The 22,529-nt window shown below is 42.0% G+C and overlaps 1 protein-coding gene across 1 annotated transcript in view; it reads right to left on the bottom strand.

The window, feature by feature from the left end:
* nup210 (nucleoporin 210) overlaps positions 1 to 22,529 on the bottom strand; it is a 136,637-nt gene that overhangs the window by 5,154 nt on the left and 108,954 nt on the right. The window contains exons 30-37 of the mRNA XM_078209673.1: positions 22,311 to 22,485; positions 20,853 to 21,028; positions 17,762 to 17,982; positions 17,533 to 17,669; positions 10,548 to 10,674; positions 9,730 to 9,876; positions 9,219 to 9,469; positions 3,639 to 3,855 (exon numbers count right to left, since the gene is read on the bottom strand). Coding sequence (XP_078065799.1) covers positions 3,639 to 3,855; positions 9,219 to 9,469; positions 9,730 to 9,876; positions 10,548 to 10,674; positions 17,533 to 17,669; positions 17,762 to 17,982; positions 20,853 to 21,028; positions 22,311 to 22,485 — 1,451 coding nt within the window. The remainder of the gene's footprint in view (positions 1 to 3,638; positions 3,856 to 9,218; positions 9,470 to 9,729; positions 9,877 to 10,547; positions 10,675 to 17,532; positions 17,670 to 17,761; positions 17,983 to 20,852; positions 21,029 to 22,310; positions 22,486 to 22,529) is intronic.

Below are 22,529 nucleotides of genomic sequence, written 5' to 3'. Positions count from 1 at the left end.
ATCTTCTAGATGCACAGTTTGAAGTAACTGCACGCTTGCCACGAGTTGAACAGATCCTTCTGGCTTGTTAGGGAGCTACTAACTCATTAGCTTTCGCGATTCCTGCAAAAGGCAAATTCTTCCCTATAACATACAAAAGTAGAAGGTTCCTTTGTAGGAACGTTGACCATGACTTAAAGAGCTTCCATCTCTGGAAAATCCTGGTGAGAACGTAAGAAGCCATCGGTGCCTCGCTCCACCAATTCAGGAAGACAAGGTCCCACTTGTCTGATAAAAAAAATATCAGATTGAATCTCCTACTGACAACCCACTGATACCCAGCAAAACGGTGAAAAGGAGTTATTGTTGGGGCAGGCAGCTGCAAAGTGGTTCATTTTACAGTCCCTACTGCCCTCTCCTGAACCCAAGTATGAAGTTCATCACTTCAGACGACTGAACAGCTGAATATACAGTTTGATCAAATTGGCTACTTCAACATATAGCAGAACTTCCCTTGCTGCTGGAGATAAAACAGTAACTTTTCACTACTTATTCCACCACAACATCAGTGGTTGAGAAAGGAACTTCCATTAATTCAACCTGCAGATCAGGAATGTTGAAAACGATCAGATCAGACCATAAAGCAGAAAATAATCCAACATCTATCTCTACAAGGGTGTCAATAGTAGGCGAAAGGAATTGGTTGGTAATCTATATATATTTAGGGAATAGGTACAAAGGTTAAAACGAGAAGTGATAATCAAAAACATCTAAATGTTCTAAGAGAATAGGCCAAATAATGACAAACGTCATTCAACCTAAATAAATAATAATTTATTGTGTCATGCCTCTCACCTGACGAAGGAGCAGCGAGCGCTCCGGAAGCGAGTGGCTTTTGCTACCAAATAAATCTGTTGGACTTTAACCTGGTGTTGTGAGACTTCTTACTGTATTTACCCTAGTCCAATGCCGGCATCTCCACATCATGTATAAGACTGACACAGAGCTATCATTTTCTGGTAACTATATGATTGAGTAAGAAAATAATCTATATGATATTATAAACAGTTCAAGCAAGATTTACAACCAATGCAGAGAAGACATAACCAAAGCAAGCATGGTATTGGGCTGTATTAACAGAGCCATTCAAAGGATGCAATGTCATTCTACAGGTTGATCTTGAGGTAATATAGGGTACAATGCCCAGTTTTGGCCCATTAACATGGTGCGAGATACTCTGGTCTTGGTAAAGGTCACAGGAGAGTTAAAAGAATGATACCTAACCTAAAGAGCCAGAGTGACTCATAGGATTTAAATAACTGGCTCTTTCAAAGCAGCATAGACTTGGAAGTGACTTGATAGAGGTATAGAAATCAATAGCACGTTAGCTTGCATTTGCCTAGTGATTGATTTCTCAGCTTGGCAGATTGTGGAGGACCAAGAGACAGGTATTTAAAATATGTAGAAGTAGGAATAGGATGGACGTTGGACGTTCTTCTGCACCCAGAGCTGTGAGTCTCTGAAATGCTTTATGAGCTTGCCTATTGACTCTTTGCGTGTCTTCAAGAGAACAGCACTCGGTCTTGGCTGGGGCAGAGGTCACATTTATCCAGCTAACAGGGACTAGAGAACCTATGGCCAATCAAAATAGCTGGCAGCTGTCCAAGGCAGAGGTTCCTCCTGAGTAGGGGGAGAGGGAGGAAGGTGGGGGGGTGCGGATGTCTCGGCTGTAGCCGATTAATGCTCGCCGGAGCTTGAAATTGCTACGGGGTAAAATGATGGGGGCATGTTCTCTGCCAACTCTACTAATGATGTGGAGATGCCGGCGTTGGACTGGGGTGAACACAGTAAGAAGTCTCACAACACCAGGTTAAAGTCCAGCAGGTTTATTTGGTAGCAAATACTATTAGCTTTCGGAGCGCTGCTCCTTCGTCAGATGGAGTGGAAATGTGCTCTCAAACAGTGCACAGAGACACATAAATCAAGTTACAGAATACTGATTAGAATGCGAATCCCTACAACCAGCCAGGTCTTAAAGGTACAGACAATGTGGGTGGAGGGAGCATTAAACACAGGTTAAAGAGATGTGTATTGTCTCCAGACAGAACAGCGAGTGAGATTCTGCAAGTCCAGGAGGCAAGCTGTGGGGGTTACTGATAATGTGACATAAATCCAACATCCTGGTTTAGGCTGTCCTCATGTGTGCGGAACTTGGCTATCAGTTTCTGCTCAGCGACTCTGCGCTGTCGTGTGTCGTGAAGGCCGCGTTCTCCAAGGCGGCCTTCACGACACACGACAGCGCAGAGTCGCTGAGCAGAAACTGATAGCCAAGTTCCGCACACGAGGACAGCCTAAACCGGGATGTTGGATTTATGTCACATTATCAGTAACCCCCACAGCTTGCCTCCTGGACTTGCAGAATCTCACTCGCTGTTCTGTCTGGAGACAATACACATCTCTTTAACCTGTGTTGAATGCTCCCTCCACCCACATTGTCTGTACCTTTAAGACCTGGCTGGTTGTAGGGATTCGCATTCTAATCAGTATTCTATAACTTGATTTTGTGTGTCTGTGCACTGTTTGAGAGCACATTTCCACTCCATCTGACGAAGGAGCAGCGCTCCGAAAGCTTATGGTATTTGCTACCAAATAAACCTGTTGGACTTTAACCTGGTGTTGTGAGACTTCTTACTGAACTCTACTAATGGCAGGACAGGAAACCCTGCCATCTTAAAAATCCTGGTCACTGTCACTAAGATCTCCTGACTGCTTTTAATAGATCGAGGGGGTCAGGCAGGAATTTTAAAGATCGCCCCAATTTCCTGCCTCTGTTTTTAGAATGTTTTTGCCTCTCCCAGTGACTAGGTTACCAAGGGGAAATAATGGGGAAGGAAGTGCCTATGCAGATGCCTCAGATATCAAGGCTTGATGGAGCAGCCGGTCTAATCCGGCCAGTCATTTATCACCAGGATAACGCTGCCCTTCTTCTTGCTCATGAACAAAGGAGTTAGCATGTTGCAAATCTCTTCAGTTGAGTGCTGTGTTCTTATTTTCCCAGAATTGTCTTAGCTATCTGTCTTTTTAAAACAAAGCATGCATTTAGAGATATGACAGAATAGATCAGGGCAAGTTGTTGAGTACTTCACCTCAACCATCCTTCTGAAAAGCTGTCTGGCTTGCCGGATATATCTCTGAATGCATGCTTGGTTTAAAAAAAAGACATATAGCTAAGACAATTGCCAGTACTACAAGACATAGGTGCAGAATTAGGCCACTTGGCCCATCGAGTCTGCTCCGCCATTCAATCATGGCTGATATTTTTCTCATCCCCATTCTCCTGCCTTTTCCCCATAACCCCTGATCCCCTTATTAATCAAGAACCAATCTACCTTTGTCTTAAAGACACTCAATGACCTGGCCTCCACAGCCTTCTGCGGCAAAGAGTTCCACAGATTCACCACTCTCTGGCTGAAGAAATTCCTCCTCATCTCTGTTTTAAAGGATCATCCCTTTAGCCTGAGGTTGTGCCCTCTGGTTCTAGCTTTTCCTACTAGTGGAAACATCCTCTCCACGTCCACATCTGTAGATCAGCCTATGCTCGATTACGGAGTTGCTAGAATTGCTACTTATTGTATAGAAAAAAATATATAAAAACTTACGTTGTGCTTCTGTACTTTTATCAGAAACATGCAGGACTTTCACTGGAATGGAGACTGACTGGTCTGTCATTGCATTGGAAATGACAAGAGTTGTTGACATTGGTCCCTGGCTTATTAGCCTCGTGTCAGACAAGGTGACTGTAAACTTCACGTAGCTTTGTAGTCCATAGAATTTTTCCTTTTCTTGAATAATTATCAATGGTGACCCTGGTTTAACCTAAGAGGGAAGAGAATACTCCTTACACTACCATAATACATAGATTACACATTCTATAGGCTAGGAACAGTGGCAAAGTCTATACGGTGATACACTTTGTACGAGTATGATATTGAAAAGCAACCTATTTACAGTGCTAACTACATGATAGCATTACTTATTCAACAATCGGGGAGAAATTTTTGCACAAACTGATGGATTTCCAGCCTCTCGGTTCATTTCCTTGGTCAAATACTTTCTAGATACCCCAGCAGAGGGGCAGCCAGGGTGCTGTATCCTGTCCTGGAATACTTGGCTGCAAGTGTTTTGGGCAGGGGTTGGCAATAATGCATATGATTTAATCCAGTACAGACAAACAGACAGGAATGCTGCCAATACAGGAAAAGGGGCAAGGATGTGATTCATTTGAGAAATTTCATACAGCCACATGGAGAATCGTGGCCTGGCCATGTGTAGTAGGAATTTTATAATTGTACATCCATAAGCACATGCATTTCAATCCCACCGCTCAAAATTATGATGATGGGTAAATGAAAAAGATTGGTTTCCACTTCACCAATTTCAATTTTGCTCCCATTATGATGAAGATAAATGGGACAAGATTGCTTCAGTAGTGTAAAGGAAGTTCAAAATTTAGCAGTTCAGAAAAACACAGTTTAAATATATGTATGCATGAACGTATGCACGTGTAATATATGAATGTATATATGTGTAATATATGTATATACATGTAATATATGAATGTATATATGTGTAATATATGTATATACATGTAATATATGAATGTATATAGTGGAGCCCCGATTTAACGTGAATTCGCATAGAACGCGATGGTGTCATTGGACCCTTCTCTTCCCGCTAATAATTGGCAAATTTAGCGCGACCCCGATTTAGCGCGACCCCGCTTTTTTTGCGACCCCGCTTTTATGGACCCCAACCGTCGTGTTATAACGGGGCTCCACTGTACATGTAATATATGTATAATATCGGCAAGTCCAGAGAAAAGATATGTAGTTTCAGGTATGCTCATTTTCATCTGAAAAAAATACTTAACTTCATACAATTTTATGGATCAAATCACTAAATTCAAAAATATAAAGCTTAACATGCCGAGATGATTTTCAACGGTTAGCTAAATGACTCATAAAACAATTATGTCACAAAAAAATATTGTGTGTTCTCATTTCTTTCAAACTTTGCATCTGTTTTGTGTCCAGATATCTGTGCAATATATTGCAAATAGATGCTTGGGCATATCTAATCGCTCTCAACTTTAGCGTGCCAACATGTGTACAACAATGCAAATCAGTCAACAAACAAATTATTGAATGGTGCAAGTTAATCAGTCCAAAAATGTCAGTGCAGGGGAGTTTCAATGATTATTCTAAAGTTACACATCAGCTCCAGTTCAAATATGTTCACTCCAGCACCAAACAAGTGCCTTGCCAATGCTTGGTGGAAATAGTGCAAGCAAAGCTGAAGGAAATTCTCTGGTTCCACATACCAATGACAGATGTTTAACATAAGAACATAGAACAGTACAGCACAGTACAGGCCCTTCGGCCCTCGATGTTGTGCCGAGCTTTGTCCGAAACCAAGATCAAGCTATCCCACTCCCTATCATTCTGGTGTGCTCCATGTGCCTATCCAATAACCGCTTGAAAGTTCCTAAAGTGTCCAACTCCACTATCAAAGCAGGCAGTCCATTCCACACCCCAACCACTCTCTGCATAAAGAACCTACCTCGGACATCCCTCCTATATCTCCCACCTTGAACCTTATAGTTATGCCCCCTAGTAACAGCTACATCCACTCGAGGAAATAGTCTCTTAACGTCCACTCTATCTATCCCCCCCATCATCTTATAAACCTCTATTAAGTCGTCTCTCATCCTCCTCTGCTCTAAAGAGAAAAGCCCTAGCTCCCTCAACCTTTCCTCATAAGACCTACCCTCCAAACCAGGCAGCATCCTGGTAAATCTCCTTTGCACTCTTTCCAGTGCTTCCACATCCTTCTTATAGTGAGGTGACCAGAACTGCACACAATATTCCAAATGTGGTCTCACCAAGGCCCTGTACAGTTGCAGCATAACCCCACGGCTCTTAAACTCAAACCCCCTGTTAATAAACGCTAACACACTATAGGCCTTCTTCACGGCTCTATCCACTTGAGTGGCTACCTTCAGAGATCTGTGGATATGAACTCCGAGATCTCTCTGTTCCTCCACATTCCTCAGAACCCTGCCGTTGACCCTGTAATCCGCATTCAAATTTGTCCTACCAAAATGAATCACCTCGCACTTATCAGGGTTAAACTCCATCTGCCATTTTTCGGCCCAGCTCTGCATCCTATCAATGTCTCTTTGCAGCCTACAACAGCCCTCCACCTCACCTACTACTCCACCAATCTTGGTGTCATCAGCAAATTTACTGACCCACCCTTCAGCCCCCTCCTCCAAGTCATTGATAAAAATCACAAATAGCAGAGGACCCAGCACTGATCCCTGTGGTACACCACTGGTAACTGGTCTCCAGTCTGAAAATTTTCCATCCACCACCACCCTCTGTCTTCTATGAGATGGCCAGTTACTTATCCAATCGGCAAATTTCCCTCCATCCCACACCTCCTTACTTTCTTCATGAGCCGACTATGGGGAACCTTATCAAATGCCTTACTAAAATCCATGTGTACGACATCAACTGCTCTACCTTCATCTACACACTTAGTTACCTCCTCAAAGAATTCAATCAAATTTGTGAGGCAAGACGTACCCTTCACGAATCCATGTTGACTATCCCGGATTAAGCTGCATCTTTCCAAATGGTCATAAATCCTATCCCTCAGGACCTTTTCCATTAACTTACCGACCACTGAAGTAAGACTAACTGGCCTATAATTACCAGGGTCATTCCTACTTCCTTTCTTGAACAGAGGAATAACATTCGCCACTCTCCAGTCCTCCGGCACTGTCCCCGTGGACAGTGAGGACCCAAAGATCAACGCGAAAGGCTCTGCAATCTCACCCCTTGCCTCCCAAAGAATCCTAGGATATATCCTATCTGGCCCAGGGGACTTATCGACGTTTTTCAAAATTGCTAATACATCTTCCCTCTGAACATCTACCTCCTCCAGCCTATCAGCCTGTATCACACTCTCATCCTCAAAAACATGGCCCCTCTCCTTAGAACATAGAACATTACAGCGCAGAACAGGCCCTTCGGCCCACGATGTTGCACCGACCAGTTAAAAAAAAAAACTGTGACCCTCCAACCTAAACCAATTTCTTTTCGTCCATGAACCTATCTACGGATCTCTTAAACGCCCCCAAACTAGGCGCATTTACTACTGATGCTGGCAGGGCATTCCAATCCCTCACCACCCTCTGGGTAAAGAACCTACCCCTGACATCGGTTCTATAACTACCCCCCCTCAATTTAAAGCCATGCCCCCTCGTGCTGGATTTCTCCATCAGAGGAAAAAGGCTATCACTATCCACCCTATCTAAACCTCTAATCATCTTATATGTTTCAATAAGATCCCCTCTTAGCCGCCGCCTTTCCAGCGAAAACAATCCCAAATCCCTCAGCCTCTCCTCATAGGATCTCCCCTCCATACCAGGCAACATCCTGGTAAACCTCCTCTGCACCCTCTCCAAAGCCTCCACATCCTTCCTGTAATGTGGGGACCAGAACTGCACACAGTACTCCAAGTGCGGCCGCACCAGAGTTGTGTACAGTTGCAACATAACGCTACGACTCCTAAATTCAATCCCCCTACCAATAAACGCCAAGACACCATATGCCTTCTTAACAACCTTATCTACTTGATTCCCAACTTTCAGGGATCTATGCACACATACACCTAGATCCCTCTGCTCCTCCACACTATTCAAAGTCCTCCCGTTAGCCCTATACTCAACACATCTGTTATTCCTACCAAAGTGAATTACCTCACACTTCTCCGCATTAAACTCCATCCGCCACCTCTCGGCCCAACTTTGCAACCTGTCTAAGTCTTCCTGCAAACTACGACACCCTTCCTCACTGTCTACCACACCACCGACTTTGGTGTCATCAGCAAATTTGCTAATCCACCCAACTATACCCTCATCCAGATCATTAATAAATATTACAAACAGCAGTGGCCCCAAAACAGATCCCTGAGGTACACCACTTGTAACCGCACTCCATGATGAATATTTACTATCAACCACCACCCTCTGTTTCCTATCCGCTAGCCAATTCCTGATCCAATTTCCTAGATCACCCCCAATCCCATACATCTGCATTTTCTGCAGAAGCCTACCATGGTGAACCTTATCAAACGCCTTACTAAAATCCATATATACCACGTCCACTGCCTTGCCCCCATCCACCTCCTTGGTCACTTTCTCAAAAAACTCAATAAGGTTAGTAAGGCACGACCTACCTGCCACAAAACCATGCTGACTATCACCTATCAATTCATTACTCTCCAAATAACTATAAATCCTATCCCTTATAATTTTTTCCAACATCTTGCCGACAACAGAAGTGAGACTCACCGGTCTATAATTCCCGGGGAAGTCTCTGTTCCCCTTCTTAAACAATGGGACAACATTCGCTAACCTCCAATCTTCTGGTACTATACCAGAGGCCAACGACGACCTGAAGATCAGAGCCAGAGGCTCTGCAATCACTTCTCTTGCCTCCCAGAGAATCCTTGGATAAATCCCATCCGGACCAGGGGATTTATCTATTTTCAGACCCTCCAGAATATCCTGCACATCCTCCTTATCAACTGTAATACTGTCTATTCTACTCCCTTGCAACCCAGTGTCCTCCTCAGCTATATTCATGTCCCCTTGCGTGAACACCGAAGAGAAATATTGGTTCAATGCTTCACCAATCTCCTCCGGTTCCACACATAACTTCCCACTGCCATCTATAACTGGCCCTAAACTTGCCCTAACCAACCTTCTGTTCTTGACATACCTATAGAACGCCTTAGGATTCTCTTTAACCCTATCCGCCAAAGTCTTCTCATGTCCCCTTTTAGCCCTTCTAAGCTTGGTGAACATTGAAGAAAAGTATTCATTCATCGAATCTCCTATCTCTTCTGACTCCATGCACAAGTTCCCACTACTATCCTTGACCAGCCCTAACCTCACACTGGTCATTCTTTTATTCCTCACATAAGAGTAAAAAGCCTTGGGGTTTTCCTTGATCCGACCCACCAAGGACTTCTCATGTCCCCTCCTAGCTCCCCTAAGCCCTTTTTTTTAGCTCATTCCTTGCTACCTTGTAACCCTCAAGCGACCCAACTGAAAATCACAATTAACAATGAAATACATATGTTAAGACATATGCCAGTTGGTCCCTTACCTCCAGATTCCCAAGAATTTCAGAAGTTCCAAACACAGTAACTTCAGTCGTTGTATATACGTTGCTCAAAAGGATCTCAGACTGGTCAGTGTAAAAACCAGGTACAAATGGAATGCTAACACCAATTTGTTCTCCAGTGAAATGTGAACCGAGTATCGAAGCTTTCACATTGACAGATGTTTTGGCTTTACTGAGCACCTTGAGTTGATGATCAGTCAATTTCTGCATTGTAATAGAACAAGTATAATGCCCTAACAAGAAAGAAAAACAATTATTCAAGCAAAACTATTTAAATAAAGAACAAATGTCTTGTTTTGTTTCAAGCACCAAAGAAAGAAAAACATAGAAGGCAGCAAATCAGTGCCAAGGCTGTCTGACAACAAGTGCTAAATTAAATATTATTCCATACAGTGATCAAACACCTTTCCTTCCACAAAATGAATTTTAATGTATTATAAATCCTATATCACTAATAAGCTACTTCTGTCGAAACTACTAATAAATTAAATACCTGTATGTGTATCAAAACCCGTTTGAACATGAAACAAATCTTCAGGTGGGATTTCTATTGCACCATTATTAAAATACAGATTGCAAGTGACACTGGATTCAGGGTGTATTTTAGAAACTGCTTCAATGTGTGCAGCCGTACAGTCACCTGAAAGAGAATAAAAATAAATTGATAATGATACAGACTAGAGATGACCAGGTTTGTTTCAATCACAATATTTGGTAACTAATTCCCAATTGCGAAAAATCTTAATATTCTGGCTAATTTCTCAGTCTCAAACTGAAGAAAATTTTAAACTCAAATAAGAAACATGACGTTTGCTATTTAAGAACATAAGGACTAGGAGCAGGAGTAGGCCATCTGGCCCCTCAAGCCTGCTCCGCCATTCAATAAGATCATGGCTGATCTTTTCGTGGACTCAGCTCCACTTACCCACCCGTTCATCACAACCCTTAATTCCTTTACTGTTCAAAAATGTATCTATCCTTGCCTTAAAAACATTCAATGAGGTAGCCTCAACTGCTTCACTGGGCAGGGAATTCCACAGATTCACAACCCTTTGGTGAAGAAGTTCCTCCTCAACTCAGCCCTAAATCTGCTCCCTCTTATTTTGAGGCCATGCCCCCTAGTTCTAGTTTCACCTGCCAGTGGAAACAACCGTCCACAGGAGAGGGGCAATATTCTTACTTTAATCTATGATTTCAGGTCAACCCTAATCAATACAATATACATGTGTTCATTTTTGTGAAACAGTTAACCAGAGAAGGCAGTCTGATTTACAATCCAAGGGTTCACACCTCGTCCAGAAAAACAAATACCTTTTAAATTATTGCTGTTCTCTCCAATGATAACAGACACCTTAAATGGTGTAGTATCAGGCAGGCTTGTTAGAAGTGCACCATTCTGCACTTGTGTAACAGTCTTCCAAGCACTCTTAACCACCAGCTGCAAAACAGATTAAGACTTAGTTAAAGAAATGTTTCTAAGAAATAGAAGTAAGTTATTTGATCCTTTAAGTCTGTACAACCATTCAACACCATCATGGCTGATCTTCAATCTCAATTTCACCTTCCCTCACCATCTCCCCCCCGTCCATATTTAAAAATCTACTGTCTTCCGTCTTGAATGTACTCAATGACTGAGAAGCTACCAGCCTCTGGGATAGAGAATTCCAAAGGTTCACAGCTCGGAGTGAAGAAATGTTTCCCCCATTTCAGTCCTAAATGTCCGAATTCCTTTTCTGAAGACTGTGACTCCTAGTTCTAGACTTCCCAGCTGGGGAAACATGCTCCCAGCATCTACCCTACCAAACCCTTGAGAATTTTACTATGTCTTTATGAAATCACCCTAAATTCAAGAGTTAACCCTAATGGGATAATACCTTCACCCAAGGAATCAGTTCCGGAATGAGCTTTTGCTGTACCCCCTCAAAAGGCAGCATATCCTTCCTTGGGTAAGGAAATCAAAATTTTACACAGTACTCCAGATGTAGTGTCACCAAGAACCTATCATTGGAGTAAAACGTCTTTATACTTCAATCGCTTTGTAATAATGCTCCAATACCATTTGCTTTCCAACTGCTTACTATACCTCATTCTCTTGTTCATGTACAATTACACTCAGGTCCCTCTGAATACCAACATTTCCTACTCTCTGTACCTATTTCCCTTCTAAAGTGGATAACTTTGCATGTTGTTTTTTATTCATTTGTTGGACATAAGGTTGCCAGCATTTATTGCCCATCCCCAGTTGCCCGTGGGCAGTCAAGGGTCAACCGCATTGCTGTGGCTCCGAAGTCACACATAGACCAGACCAGGTAAGGAGGGCAGATTTCCTTCCGTTAAGGACATTAGTGAACCAGATGGGTTTTTCTGACAAAGGGCAATGGTTTCATGGACATCAGTAGATTCTTAATTCCAGATTTTTAAAATTGAATTCAAATTCCACCATCTGCCGTGTTGGGATTTGAACCCAGGTCATTCAAACATTAGCTGAGTTTCTGGATTAATAGTCTAGCGATAATACCACTAGCTATCACCTCCCAATGTTGCTACACTATATCCCATTTGCCACTCATTCATTTAGCCTATTTCCCTTTGCAGTTTCATTATTGTTTGCTTCACCCACCTAGCGTTACATGGTGAACATTGTACGTGGTCCCTTCATCATTGAAAAAGATCATACATTGCTGACACCCAAGCACTGATCCTTGCAGCACTCAACTAGTTACAGCCTGCCACCCAAAAAATGACTTGTTCAATCTTTTTTGTATTCATTCGTGGGACATGGGTGTCGCTGGCCAGCATTTATTGCCCATCCCTAGTTGCCCTTGAGAAGGTGGTGGTGAGCTGCCTTCTTGAATCGCTGCAGTCCATGTTCTGTGGGTTGACCCACAATGCCATTAGGGAGGGAATTCCAGGATTTTGACCCAGCAACTGCAAAGGAATGGCCACGTCAGGATGGTGAGTGGCTTGGAGGGGAACTTGCAGGTGATGGTATTCCCATGTATCTGCTGCCCTTGTCCTTCTAGATGGAAGTGGTCGAGGGTTTGGAAGGTGCTGTCTAAGGATCTTTGGTGAATTGCTGCAGTGCATCGTGTAGATGGTACACACTGCTGCTACTGAGGGTCAGTGGAGGGGGGAGTGGATGTTTATCATTTTCTGTCTATTAATCAATCCATACTAATATATTATCCCCAATCTCATGTGGCTTACTTTTGTGTAATAATCTCCAGTGGCACCTTATTCAATACTTTTTGTAGTATATTGGAAACCACAGGAATGAAGAGTGAGATAGATTTGCAGCCAGTAATTTAATTGATAGAGTGATAAATTAACTATGTACATATTTTACAGCAATGGTACAAGTATATCCAGTAAGAGTTTTAACAACACCAGGTTAAAGTCCAACAGGTTTATTTGGTAGCAAATAAATGATCTTTTAAAATAAATGGCATTTGCTACCAAATAAACCTGTTGGACTTTAACCTGGTGTTGTTAAAACTCTTACTGTGTTTACCCCAGTCCAACGCCGGCATCTCCACATCACAAGTATATCCAGCAGTCATGTAGTAGAAGGATGTTTTTTGTCAGGAGAAAACTATTTGAAATTACATTATATTAACAAAGAATAATTTAGCTGGGTGAGCCACTGAGGAAATTAGTAATGCAGGTTGGAGACCGTGAGCATTTAACGCCATCTTCATGTACATAAAGGGCCTGTATTTTAATGGCAGTCTCTTCATACAATTTGATGACTCAGTTATCGTCTGCTTTCTTTCTGCTCTATTATTGCAAGGATTTTAAAAAAGAATAGATTGCCAGCAGTGCTGCTCACATGGGCCAAGTGACTAGTTCCAGGGTTGGGAACAGGTGTGAGGGACAAGTCTGGAGAGCAGAACTTCAAGACATATTATTTATGATTTTGTGATCCAATGTATTACAATCAAACATCAGAAGGTAGGAGATAGTCAATACTGATTTCAGACAACTTTACCTTTTAATGCATCTAATTAAGATTTTGGCATTGCTATCAAACTGAACATGCTTTGAAGGAAAGTGGAATGGGCGGCACGGTGGCTAGCACTGCTGCCTCATGGCATCAGGGACCCAGGTTCAATTCCGGCCTTGGGTGACTGTGTGGAGTTTGCACATTCGCCCTGTGGATTTCCTCCCATAGTCCAAAGACGTGCAGGTTAGGTGGATTGGCCATGTTAAGTTGCTCCTTAGTGTCCAAAGATGTATAGGTTAGGTGGATTAGCCATGGTAAATGTGTGGGGTTACACAGACATGGCAGGGGAGGGGGGCCTGGCTAAGATACTGTCAGAGAGTTGGTGCAGACTGGATGGGCTGAATGGCTTACTTCTGCACTGCAGGGATTTGATAATTCTAATTTTTATTTCTGTAGTGGATAATTTGAAGGTAGCATTTGTAAGTCAAGTTATTTCCAAATGAGTATTCAGCTCCAATAAGAAATTATTTAAACATATGTGCACATATACAAGATAAAAACTGGTTGGTGTGAAGGTTACAAGGCAGTAATCTACATTATGCTTTGAAGGATATAAAATCCCAAATGCAACTTTGAATTGTGTGCCACTAGTCTGAAAGCAAGCTGCAATTCAGTCAAAAGTGCATAAAATGGATGCCACAATATGTAAAAAATTACTACTTCAAGTTGCTACATTATTTTTAAGCACCAGGAAACATCTTGCCGATTTTAAATATTCTGCATTTGTTGTAACAATCCAATTCAAAATAAATTTAAACTCCCGTATCAGTCTTTGTCCATACAAAAATTCTAAATTCAGAACCAACGTACCTACAATACCAGTTACATCTGTAGGTAGCAGTGCGAATGGGCTTCCCAATATAATCAACAAATCAGTCAAGCAATGTCACTAAAAATAGCAGATGGTGACAAGCAAGTGGCGGAAAAAAATGCAAAAGACTGCCCAAATCCATTGCAGCATTAAATTAATTGGCACCATGCCAACACATAACGAAGCCTTAATAAATCCAAAATGGCGAGAGGAGGCAAGGTGGAGTATTCAAGATAGAAGTCGGGGAGGGGGTCAACGGAGATGTTTAAATCGGCCAACAATTACTTCAAGAGTTGAAGGTTAGTCCACCCAAATTAATGCAAGCAATTGACATGAAAAGGAATCTCGTTAGTGCTCAAAAGGAAAGCCCATTTGGGAATGATTATTTATTATATTCCAAACATATCTTGTGCCATTTTATTTTATATCTAGAACTAGGATACAGGTTACAAATAAGGGATCTCCAATTTAAGACGGGGATGAGAAGAATTTTTTTTCTCAGAAAGTTGCGAATCGCTGAACTCTCTTCCCCAGAGAGCGCTGGAGGCAGGGTCAATAAATATCGTAATATTTAATATAAATACTTAAGACAGGAGATAAATAGATTCCTGACTAACAAGGGAGTCAAAGATTATAGGGGGTAGGTGGAATGTGGAGATGAAACCACAATCAGATCAGCCATGCTTGTATTGAATGGTGAAGCAGACTCGAGGGGCTGAATGGCCTAACCCCTGCTCCTAATTTGTATGGCCGTCAGTTTGAGGCAGTTATTAAAAAGGAAAACTCAGTATCTGGAGGATTTAAAATTGCAAGGAAAAATAAATTGCACCGGCATTAAACATTACTGGTGAGGCCCATTGAGAGTACAACACGTATGCCTGAACTTTGCTGTGGTGATGGTGGTGAAACAGTCAGCATTTGCCATCAGTACTGCACCAAAATTGATAGCAACTCCTGGAATCCACACATGCACATAATTACGTGGAAATCCAAAAGGTTGCTGCCAATGATTCTAGGCTTCTCCACAGTGTAGACAGGCCTCCATCCACCCACAATAGGGTGCAATCAATTGGAATAAACTGATTGATGAGAACTTCCACTTTTCCAATGCTGGACTGACTGTAAAAGCCTTTGCAAAAGCTTCATCTTGTTGAATAATGTGTAACCGGGTGTTAAGTGCATACTAACTCCATAATTACTGTTAAACACCCTCTGGGATCTTGAAAAGCTAATTTCATACATCTGTGGTGACAAGTTTCTCCATAATGATAAAAAGCCCACATATCTTTAAAATATTTTTTTCTTTTTTGAAGTTTATTTTAACTTTTGCGTCAATCCAATAATTTAATTCACTTTCTGAACATATCCTTCACTTCTAATTGAAGTGTTTTTAACTGCCTTGACTTGCTGTATGCAAAATACTTTTAACATGATTAGCTCCTTATCTGCTTGCTGACAGCCGCCAACATATCCCCTCATTTTTGCACGATTGAAACTGCCATTGGGAAAGAGGACTGCCATGCCACAGAGATCGCCAGATTTCCGTGCACAGCTTTCTCTGACGTCCATGGCAAGTGCCTTTGCTTTGCTGCAGACCACAAAATCCACACTGTAGTTTTAGAAAAAAGAATACAGCACAGAAACGGGGCCTTCAGCCCTTCAAGCCTGCGCCGATCACGTTTACCTATCTAAACCAACCATTTATATCCCTCTATTTCCCGTTTGTTCATATGTCTATCCAGATAAGTCTTAAATGTGGCTAACGTAACTGCCTCAACCACCTCACTTGGCAGTGCATTCCAGGCCCCCACCACTCTCTGTGTAAAAGACTTCCCCCCCCACTTCTCCACTGAACCTTTCCCCCCTTATCTTGAACCTGTGCCTCCTTGTAATTGTCATTTCTTCCCTGGGAAAAAGCTTCCAACTGTTCACCCTATCTATACTTCTCATAATTTTATAAACTTCAATCAGGTCGCCCCCCTCAGCCTCCATCTTTCCAGGGAGAACAATCCCAGTTTATTCAATCTCTCCTCATAGCTAATACCCTCCATACCAGGCAACATCCTGGTAAACCTTTCCTGCACTCTCTCCAAAGCCTCCATGTCCTTCTGGTAGTGTGGCGACCAGAATTGGACACAGTATTCCAAATGTGGCCTAACCAACGTTTTATGCAACTGTAACATAATTTGCCAAATTTTATACTCTATGCCCCATCCGATGAAGGAAATCTTACCACCAAAAGGAATTAAAGGCATTAAAATGGATACATGGAAGAATGATCAGGACGTTCAGGGTCTGAGATCACTAATTTACGATGACAGGATCAAACAAATTATGTGTTGGGAATCGGACCGAAGGGGGAAACATCACATTGGACTTCAAAAAAAGGTATACTTTAGGTGAAATAAGCTACTTACGTTGAGTAAAGAGTAAAATGGCATAATGGTAATACAAAATCCCCAAGTCTCAGACAAATTTAGAGATGAGAAACACTCTTTCCTTGCAGGTTAGTCATTACATAGAACAAACCCCTGGATTAAGTAATTGATTTGGAATCAATTTGCACCTTTAAAATTATGTGAATAAGGAAAATTAAGGATTACTGAAACATTTATACTGTTTCAATCGACAGGGGAGGGAATAAGAAAAAAAAATGCTTTGCAAAGTAAGGGGCTAAAAATTGGGAGTGCATAACAGAAACAGACTTGCATTTATATAGCGCCTTCTATGATTTCAGGATAAAGCACTTCACAATCATTGAGGTTCTTTTGAAGTGTGGCCAATGTTGTAGGGGTCTCATATGGATGTTGGAGGGAATATATGCTTTAAGCCCTGACTTGATTTTTATTCAATTTGATTAAATTCATGTATGTTATGTAAACTGTCTCAGCTCGAGCTGTTTGTGACCGAATCTCACTACGTTATCTATTATTTTATGGAAACGCCCCACTTCCCCTCAACAGGCAAATAGCTTATATTATAAACATATTTTTATATTACAAACAGTGTTAGAATGTCTTGAGCACAGTATTGAAATACATTCCCAGCCTAAAACTAGAGGGCATAGGTTTAAGGTGAGAGGGGAGAGATACAAAAATGTCCAGAGGGGCAATTTTTTCACAAAGGGTGAGAGTGTCTGGAACAAGCTGCCAGAGGTAGTAGTAGAGGCGGGTACAATTTTGTCTTTTAAAAAGCCATTTAGATATTTACATGGGTAAGATGGATATAGAGGGATATGGGCCAAATGTGGGCAATTGGGACTAGCTTAGGGGTTTAAAAAAAAAAGGGCAGTGAGGACAGGTTAGGCCGAAGGGCCTGTTTCCATGCTGTAAACCTCTATGACTCTATTTGATAGGAAAAGTATCTGTTTTATTAAGCAAGTGCAATTGTTTCAACAAAAAAAACAAGCAATCTATAAAAATTTAGTCACAAACAAATATCAGTCTCAAAATTTGTTCCCCGTTATCAAATGGGTCGCTTACCTCTTTGTAGGTTTTGAGATGTCCTGGTACTTCATAATATACAGTGACAGACCCAGAATCTCGTGCAACTGCAGTGCCAGTCTTTGGGTTAATCTGAAGAATATTACTGGAAGATGAACTCCAAACTCCTAATTGCGCTGTAGGAACACAGATGAAGTTCTGGTTTTGGTCTCGTATTTGAGAATTTGCATGATCTCAAACTGGTGCCAATGACATTTTGTGTACCTACCTTCCTGATTAACTAGATTACTGCTGAAACAGATGACATCACCAACCACAGTTTCTCCCAGTAAATCGGGGTAAATGAATTGTTCAACAGGCAAGGGAATATAATCCGCTATTCCAGTATGCTCCGTGTCCCAGACTCTCAACAAAGTCAGTCCCACATTCACAGCCCTTATTATAAAGGTATTATTGCTGGGTCCTTTGCCAATCTGCAACAGGTCATCCCTTCAAAAGTAAAAGAACAGTTAAGAAATAATGTGTCATTAAATGAACCCAAAAGACCACAAGATACAGGAACAGAATTAAGCCATTCGGCCCATTGAGCCTGCTCCGCCATTCAATCATGGCTGATATGACTCTCATCCCCATTCTCCTGCTTTCTCCCCGCAACCCTTGATCCCCTTATTGATCAAGAACCTATCTATCTCTGATAGATATACCCTTGGTATATATATGTTGTGCCTTTGCTTTCAAGAACGCCAGAAAAATGGATACACTTCCTACAATCTCATCAGCTTTAGGATGCATGTTCAAAAGAGTCCTCAGACTAAACATATTTGTGGGAAAAGAGTTGAGGTACACTCACTGAGCCAATGTCTGGCAATATTGGGAGAGTTGAGTCCAACAGACTTAAGGGAGAGGGGACAGAGAAAATTAAGTTCAGACTGGACTTGATCTCCAAGATCATTGGTTAACACCACCTACTTACAGCACTTGATGAGTTTCTTGGCTCACAATCTTTATTAGACAGTCATAGAATCCCTGCAGTGCAGAAGGAGGCCATTCAGCCCATCGAGCCTGCACCGACAACAATCCCACCCAGTAACCCCACATATTTACCCTGCTAATTTCCCTGACATGAACAGCAATTTAGCATGGCCAATCAACCTTACCCGCACATCTTTGGACGGTGGGAGGAAACCGGAGCACCCGGAGGAAACTCACGTCGACACTGGGAGATCGTGCAGAATCCACACGGTCACCCGAGGCCGGAATCGAACCCGGGTCCCAGGCGCTGTGAGACAGTAGTGCTAAACACTGTGCTGCGCATTTCCATACATAATGAAAATTACATTAGAAATGCTAAAAGCTAATCATTGACGCAAGTTCTAAGCTTCTGTACAAAACAAAACTTTTTAAAAAATAGTTCTGAAGTCCGAGGGACAAGGATTTAACTAAATTTGGAGCTAAATAGAGAGAGGAGGGGCTTGCCAATGATCAACATGATCAGCCAATCAAGGGCAATTCAATAATTCAAATCACAAGTTTGAAGCAGGTTTAAAAAAAATCACAATAAAAATATTACTATCTGGAAAAAATATATCCATCTTGGACATGAGAAAGTTTGTTAATGGAGAAAAAATGGCAGGTAAATCACAAGAGACTTGAAATAAATACCTGCTTTATTTTTCTTTTTGTGACTGAAATACCTAAACTAAATTGTGTACTTTACAAATAACGGGGGAGATTCTCCCATCCCGCTGTACTAATTCACGGGATTTGCACATCCGTTCCCACTGTGCGCGCATCTCCGAATGCCGGATATCTGGCACGGTCGGGATCACACTGGAAACCGGCGGGAGCAGCAGGTAAGTAATTTTAATCTTATTTCAATGTTATTTAAATGTGATTAGGGGGCCCGGGACTGAAGTCTCCGGGCTCGCTAGCACCTCCCACCCCGCCAGTACAATTTCACTCCGATGGGGTTCAGACTAGCTCTCCACTTTCGGGGAACTAGCGGGAGACCCTGTTGGAGTGAAGGGGAACAATCGGGGGCCTCCCAGGGGGTCAGGCACTGGGGTTGGTGCCCCCTGGGCATAGGCACCCTGGCAGTGTCAGCCTGTGCCCCCTGCACTGCCCAAGGAGCAAAGTGCCCATGCCTAGGGGCACACCTTGGCACCCAAGGAGGTGGGGCCCGCTAGGGACGGGGCCTAGGGAGTGATTGGTGGGGGATGTCGAGCTGGCCAGCAAATTGCAGGTTGACAGTTTGGGGCCACTGCGCAAGTGCGGAGTTCCGGAAATGTCAGACTCTGGAGAGAATAGGCCCCACCCCGAGCTGTTAATTATATTCACGATTGTGACCTCTGTGTTGCACAGAGTGTGGGAGATTCGAGTGTGAACCCCCACAGAAAAAACAATCGTGATTTACATCATTTTCCTGCAAATTCAGGACTTTTTTGGGAGAATCGCCCCCAACATGACTAAACATAGTCACTAAATTGCTGACCAGTCAGAAAGAAAGAAAGGCTGATGGTGAGGAACATGGTCAGTTGGTTGTGGTCTAATAGTTCATAACTGGCCAATGACAAGTTATGCACCATTCTTGTAGACTGCTCTTCCTTCCAGAGAGGCAAGACTCTGGCTGCTCCAACACTACTCACTCCTAGTGCCCCAAAATCACCTCTAGTGCAGCTGGAATTGAAGAACTCTGAGCACCTCATCCTGACCCACCCCATCCATGTTCAAAGAACTAAATTCCAGCTCTATCTTAGTGCTCTCAAATCTACAGAACACATTTCTAATACACTCTCGCACCCCCCCAAAAAAAATTACTTCACATCTTCTAGACCCTTAAGAGATTGGGGGGGGGATCATTCCCAGTGATAACAGATCTCATTATCCCAGATGCTACATTACTCAGAATTACCTCCTCTGAATCCTGGAATTCATAGCACGAGATACCAATTCTTCATCTCAGTAGGGTGATTCAAATGGGACCCACTTCCCATTACGCCCAGGGTCAAACCCAATACTGTTAGTGTCCATGGTAATATTATTTACCATAACATCTCTGTTCTTATTAAACCCCTCTTTACATGAGCAACACCATTGGAGAGTCACACCTCGCCCCACCCCCTTAATATATTTAAAATACACACAAAGTATGAATCAACACAATTTTACAAAGGAGACACAAATAGACGAGTACATACCAACTACTAATCCTCTGATTAATACTGGATTGATGCGTGACTCTATTAAGCCCTGAGGTAACAGTTACTTTATAAATCCATGGGCAGCACATATATTAACTCGTAACATGTCTTAAGTTTCATTTCAATATGGACAAACAATAGCTACCATCATTGGTTTACCTGTTCATAGCAAAGCTTATTATTGTATTCTGAGCATGGAAGGTGTCTCCAGAATGGTCGTGGAAATGAACAGTCAAAGTTAAAGTTATCCCCACTGGAATGGCTGATGGAGACTCCTTGTTAAGTGTATACATGACTGGACTGGTGCTGATTCTCAAGTAAGAGACAGGTGCAACCTAAAAAGTATGGAAACCACAAAAGAGAGCACGGTGCATTCATAATACCATAATTTCCTTTGCAAAGATTTTGAAAATAAAACAAAATTAAGATCAGCATAAAGGAGTTCAGCTGTTTTAAAAAACCTATTGGTCCAAACTCTACCACATTTTTCTTTTCTTCAAAAGCTGTCTAAACACTCCCCTCCGCAGTTTAAAGTCAAAATGTTTAAGTTTATTTATTACTATCACAAGTAGGCTTACATTAACACTGCAATGAAGTTACTGTGAAAATCCCCTAGTCACCACACTCCAGCACCTGTTCAGGTACACTGAGGGAGAATTTAGCCAATGCACCTAACCAGCACATCTTTCGGACTGTGGGAGGAAACCGGAGCACCTGGAGGAAACCCACGCAGAGACAGGGAGAACGTGCAGACTCCACACAGAGAGTGACCCAAGCTGGGAATCGAACCCAGGTCCCTGACGCTGTGAGGCAGCAGTACTAACCACTGTGCCACAGTGGTGCCATTAACATGAATCATGGCATTATTCTGAAACCACTTTAAAGCAAGGTATAATTATTTTACTATCCAAGGGATGTTTGGATCATCCTGAAATTCAAAACACTGATTGTGTTTGTGGAAAGGTCAATTAGTTTCAAATATTCTGGATGAATCGAATGTGAAACAGAAACTTTTATTGGAAGTACGGAATATTGGAATGTGATATTATTAAATATATTACCAGCAGGTCTTGCAAGGCATTGCACGGAGTTAGAAGATGCACCATTTTATGATGTATTTTATGAAGATACACCAATTTGACACATGATATAACTGTCCCATTATTCTCTGTACAAGCCTTTTATTATTTATAACAGAAGAATGGTGTATTTCACAACCTGAGGGGTCCAAAAGCCAAATCAGTATTGTTGGAATGTAGAAAAATGCCACAGCCAAATTGTGGACAGCAATTTTTGCACGAATAGCAATGAACTAAATGACCACCAGATAATCTATTTCAATGATGTTGATTGAGGGAACAATGTCAGCTTGGACACGAGAACACCCTACTCTGCAAATAGTGCCACAGGTTATGTCAATGAGGGAGAATATAGTAACAGATAACACCAATTTGAAGAGGCACTTTCTCTCTGCCCCAGTACAGCTATTGAAACTTTTCTCCCTCTCAAATAGTCCGAAAAATTTGATACTATAGGGATATTTCTCAAAATAAAAAAAAACTAATTGAGTTATTAAAAGACAAATCAATTAATGAACTTAATCATGGTTATTCTTACCTTAACTGCAACTGTGATTGTCTGGTTTATACCAAACTGTTCTTCAGAGATCACTTCAATTGTTGAAGATCCAGTAATGGGACCAGATGTCAGAAGCCCATTTTCATCCACTTGTATGACAGGAGTTTTGTCAGCAGAGTCTTGCACACGATAACTGAGAGAAGCCACACCATCTCTGCCAATCAAGCAAGAATCACTGTGATTAACTAAGATTAATTT

Source organism: Mustelus asterias, chromosome 3, assembly GCF_964213995.1.
Source record: "Mustelus asterias chromosome 3, sMusAst1.hap1.1, whole genome shotgun sequence".
Taxonomy (NCBI): Eukaryota; Metazoa; Chordata; class Chondrichthyes; order Carcharhiniformes; family Triakidae; genus Mustelus; species Mustelus asterias.
Note: the sequence above shows the minus strand (reverse complement) of the source record. Positions and strands in the feature narration are given on the sequence as shown.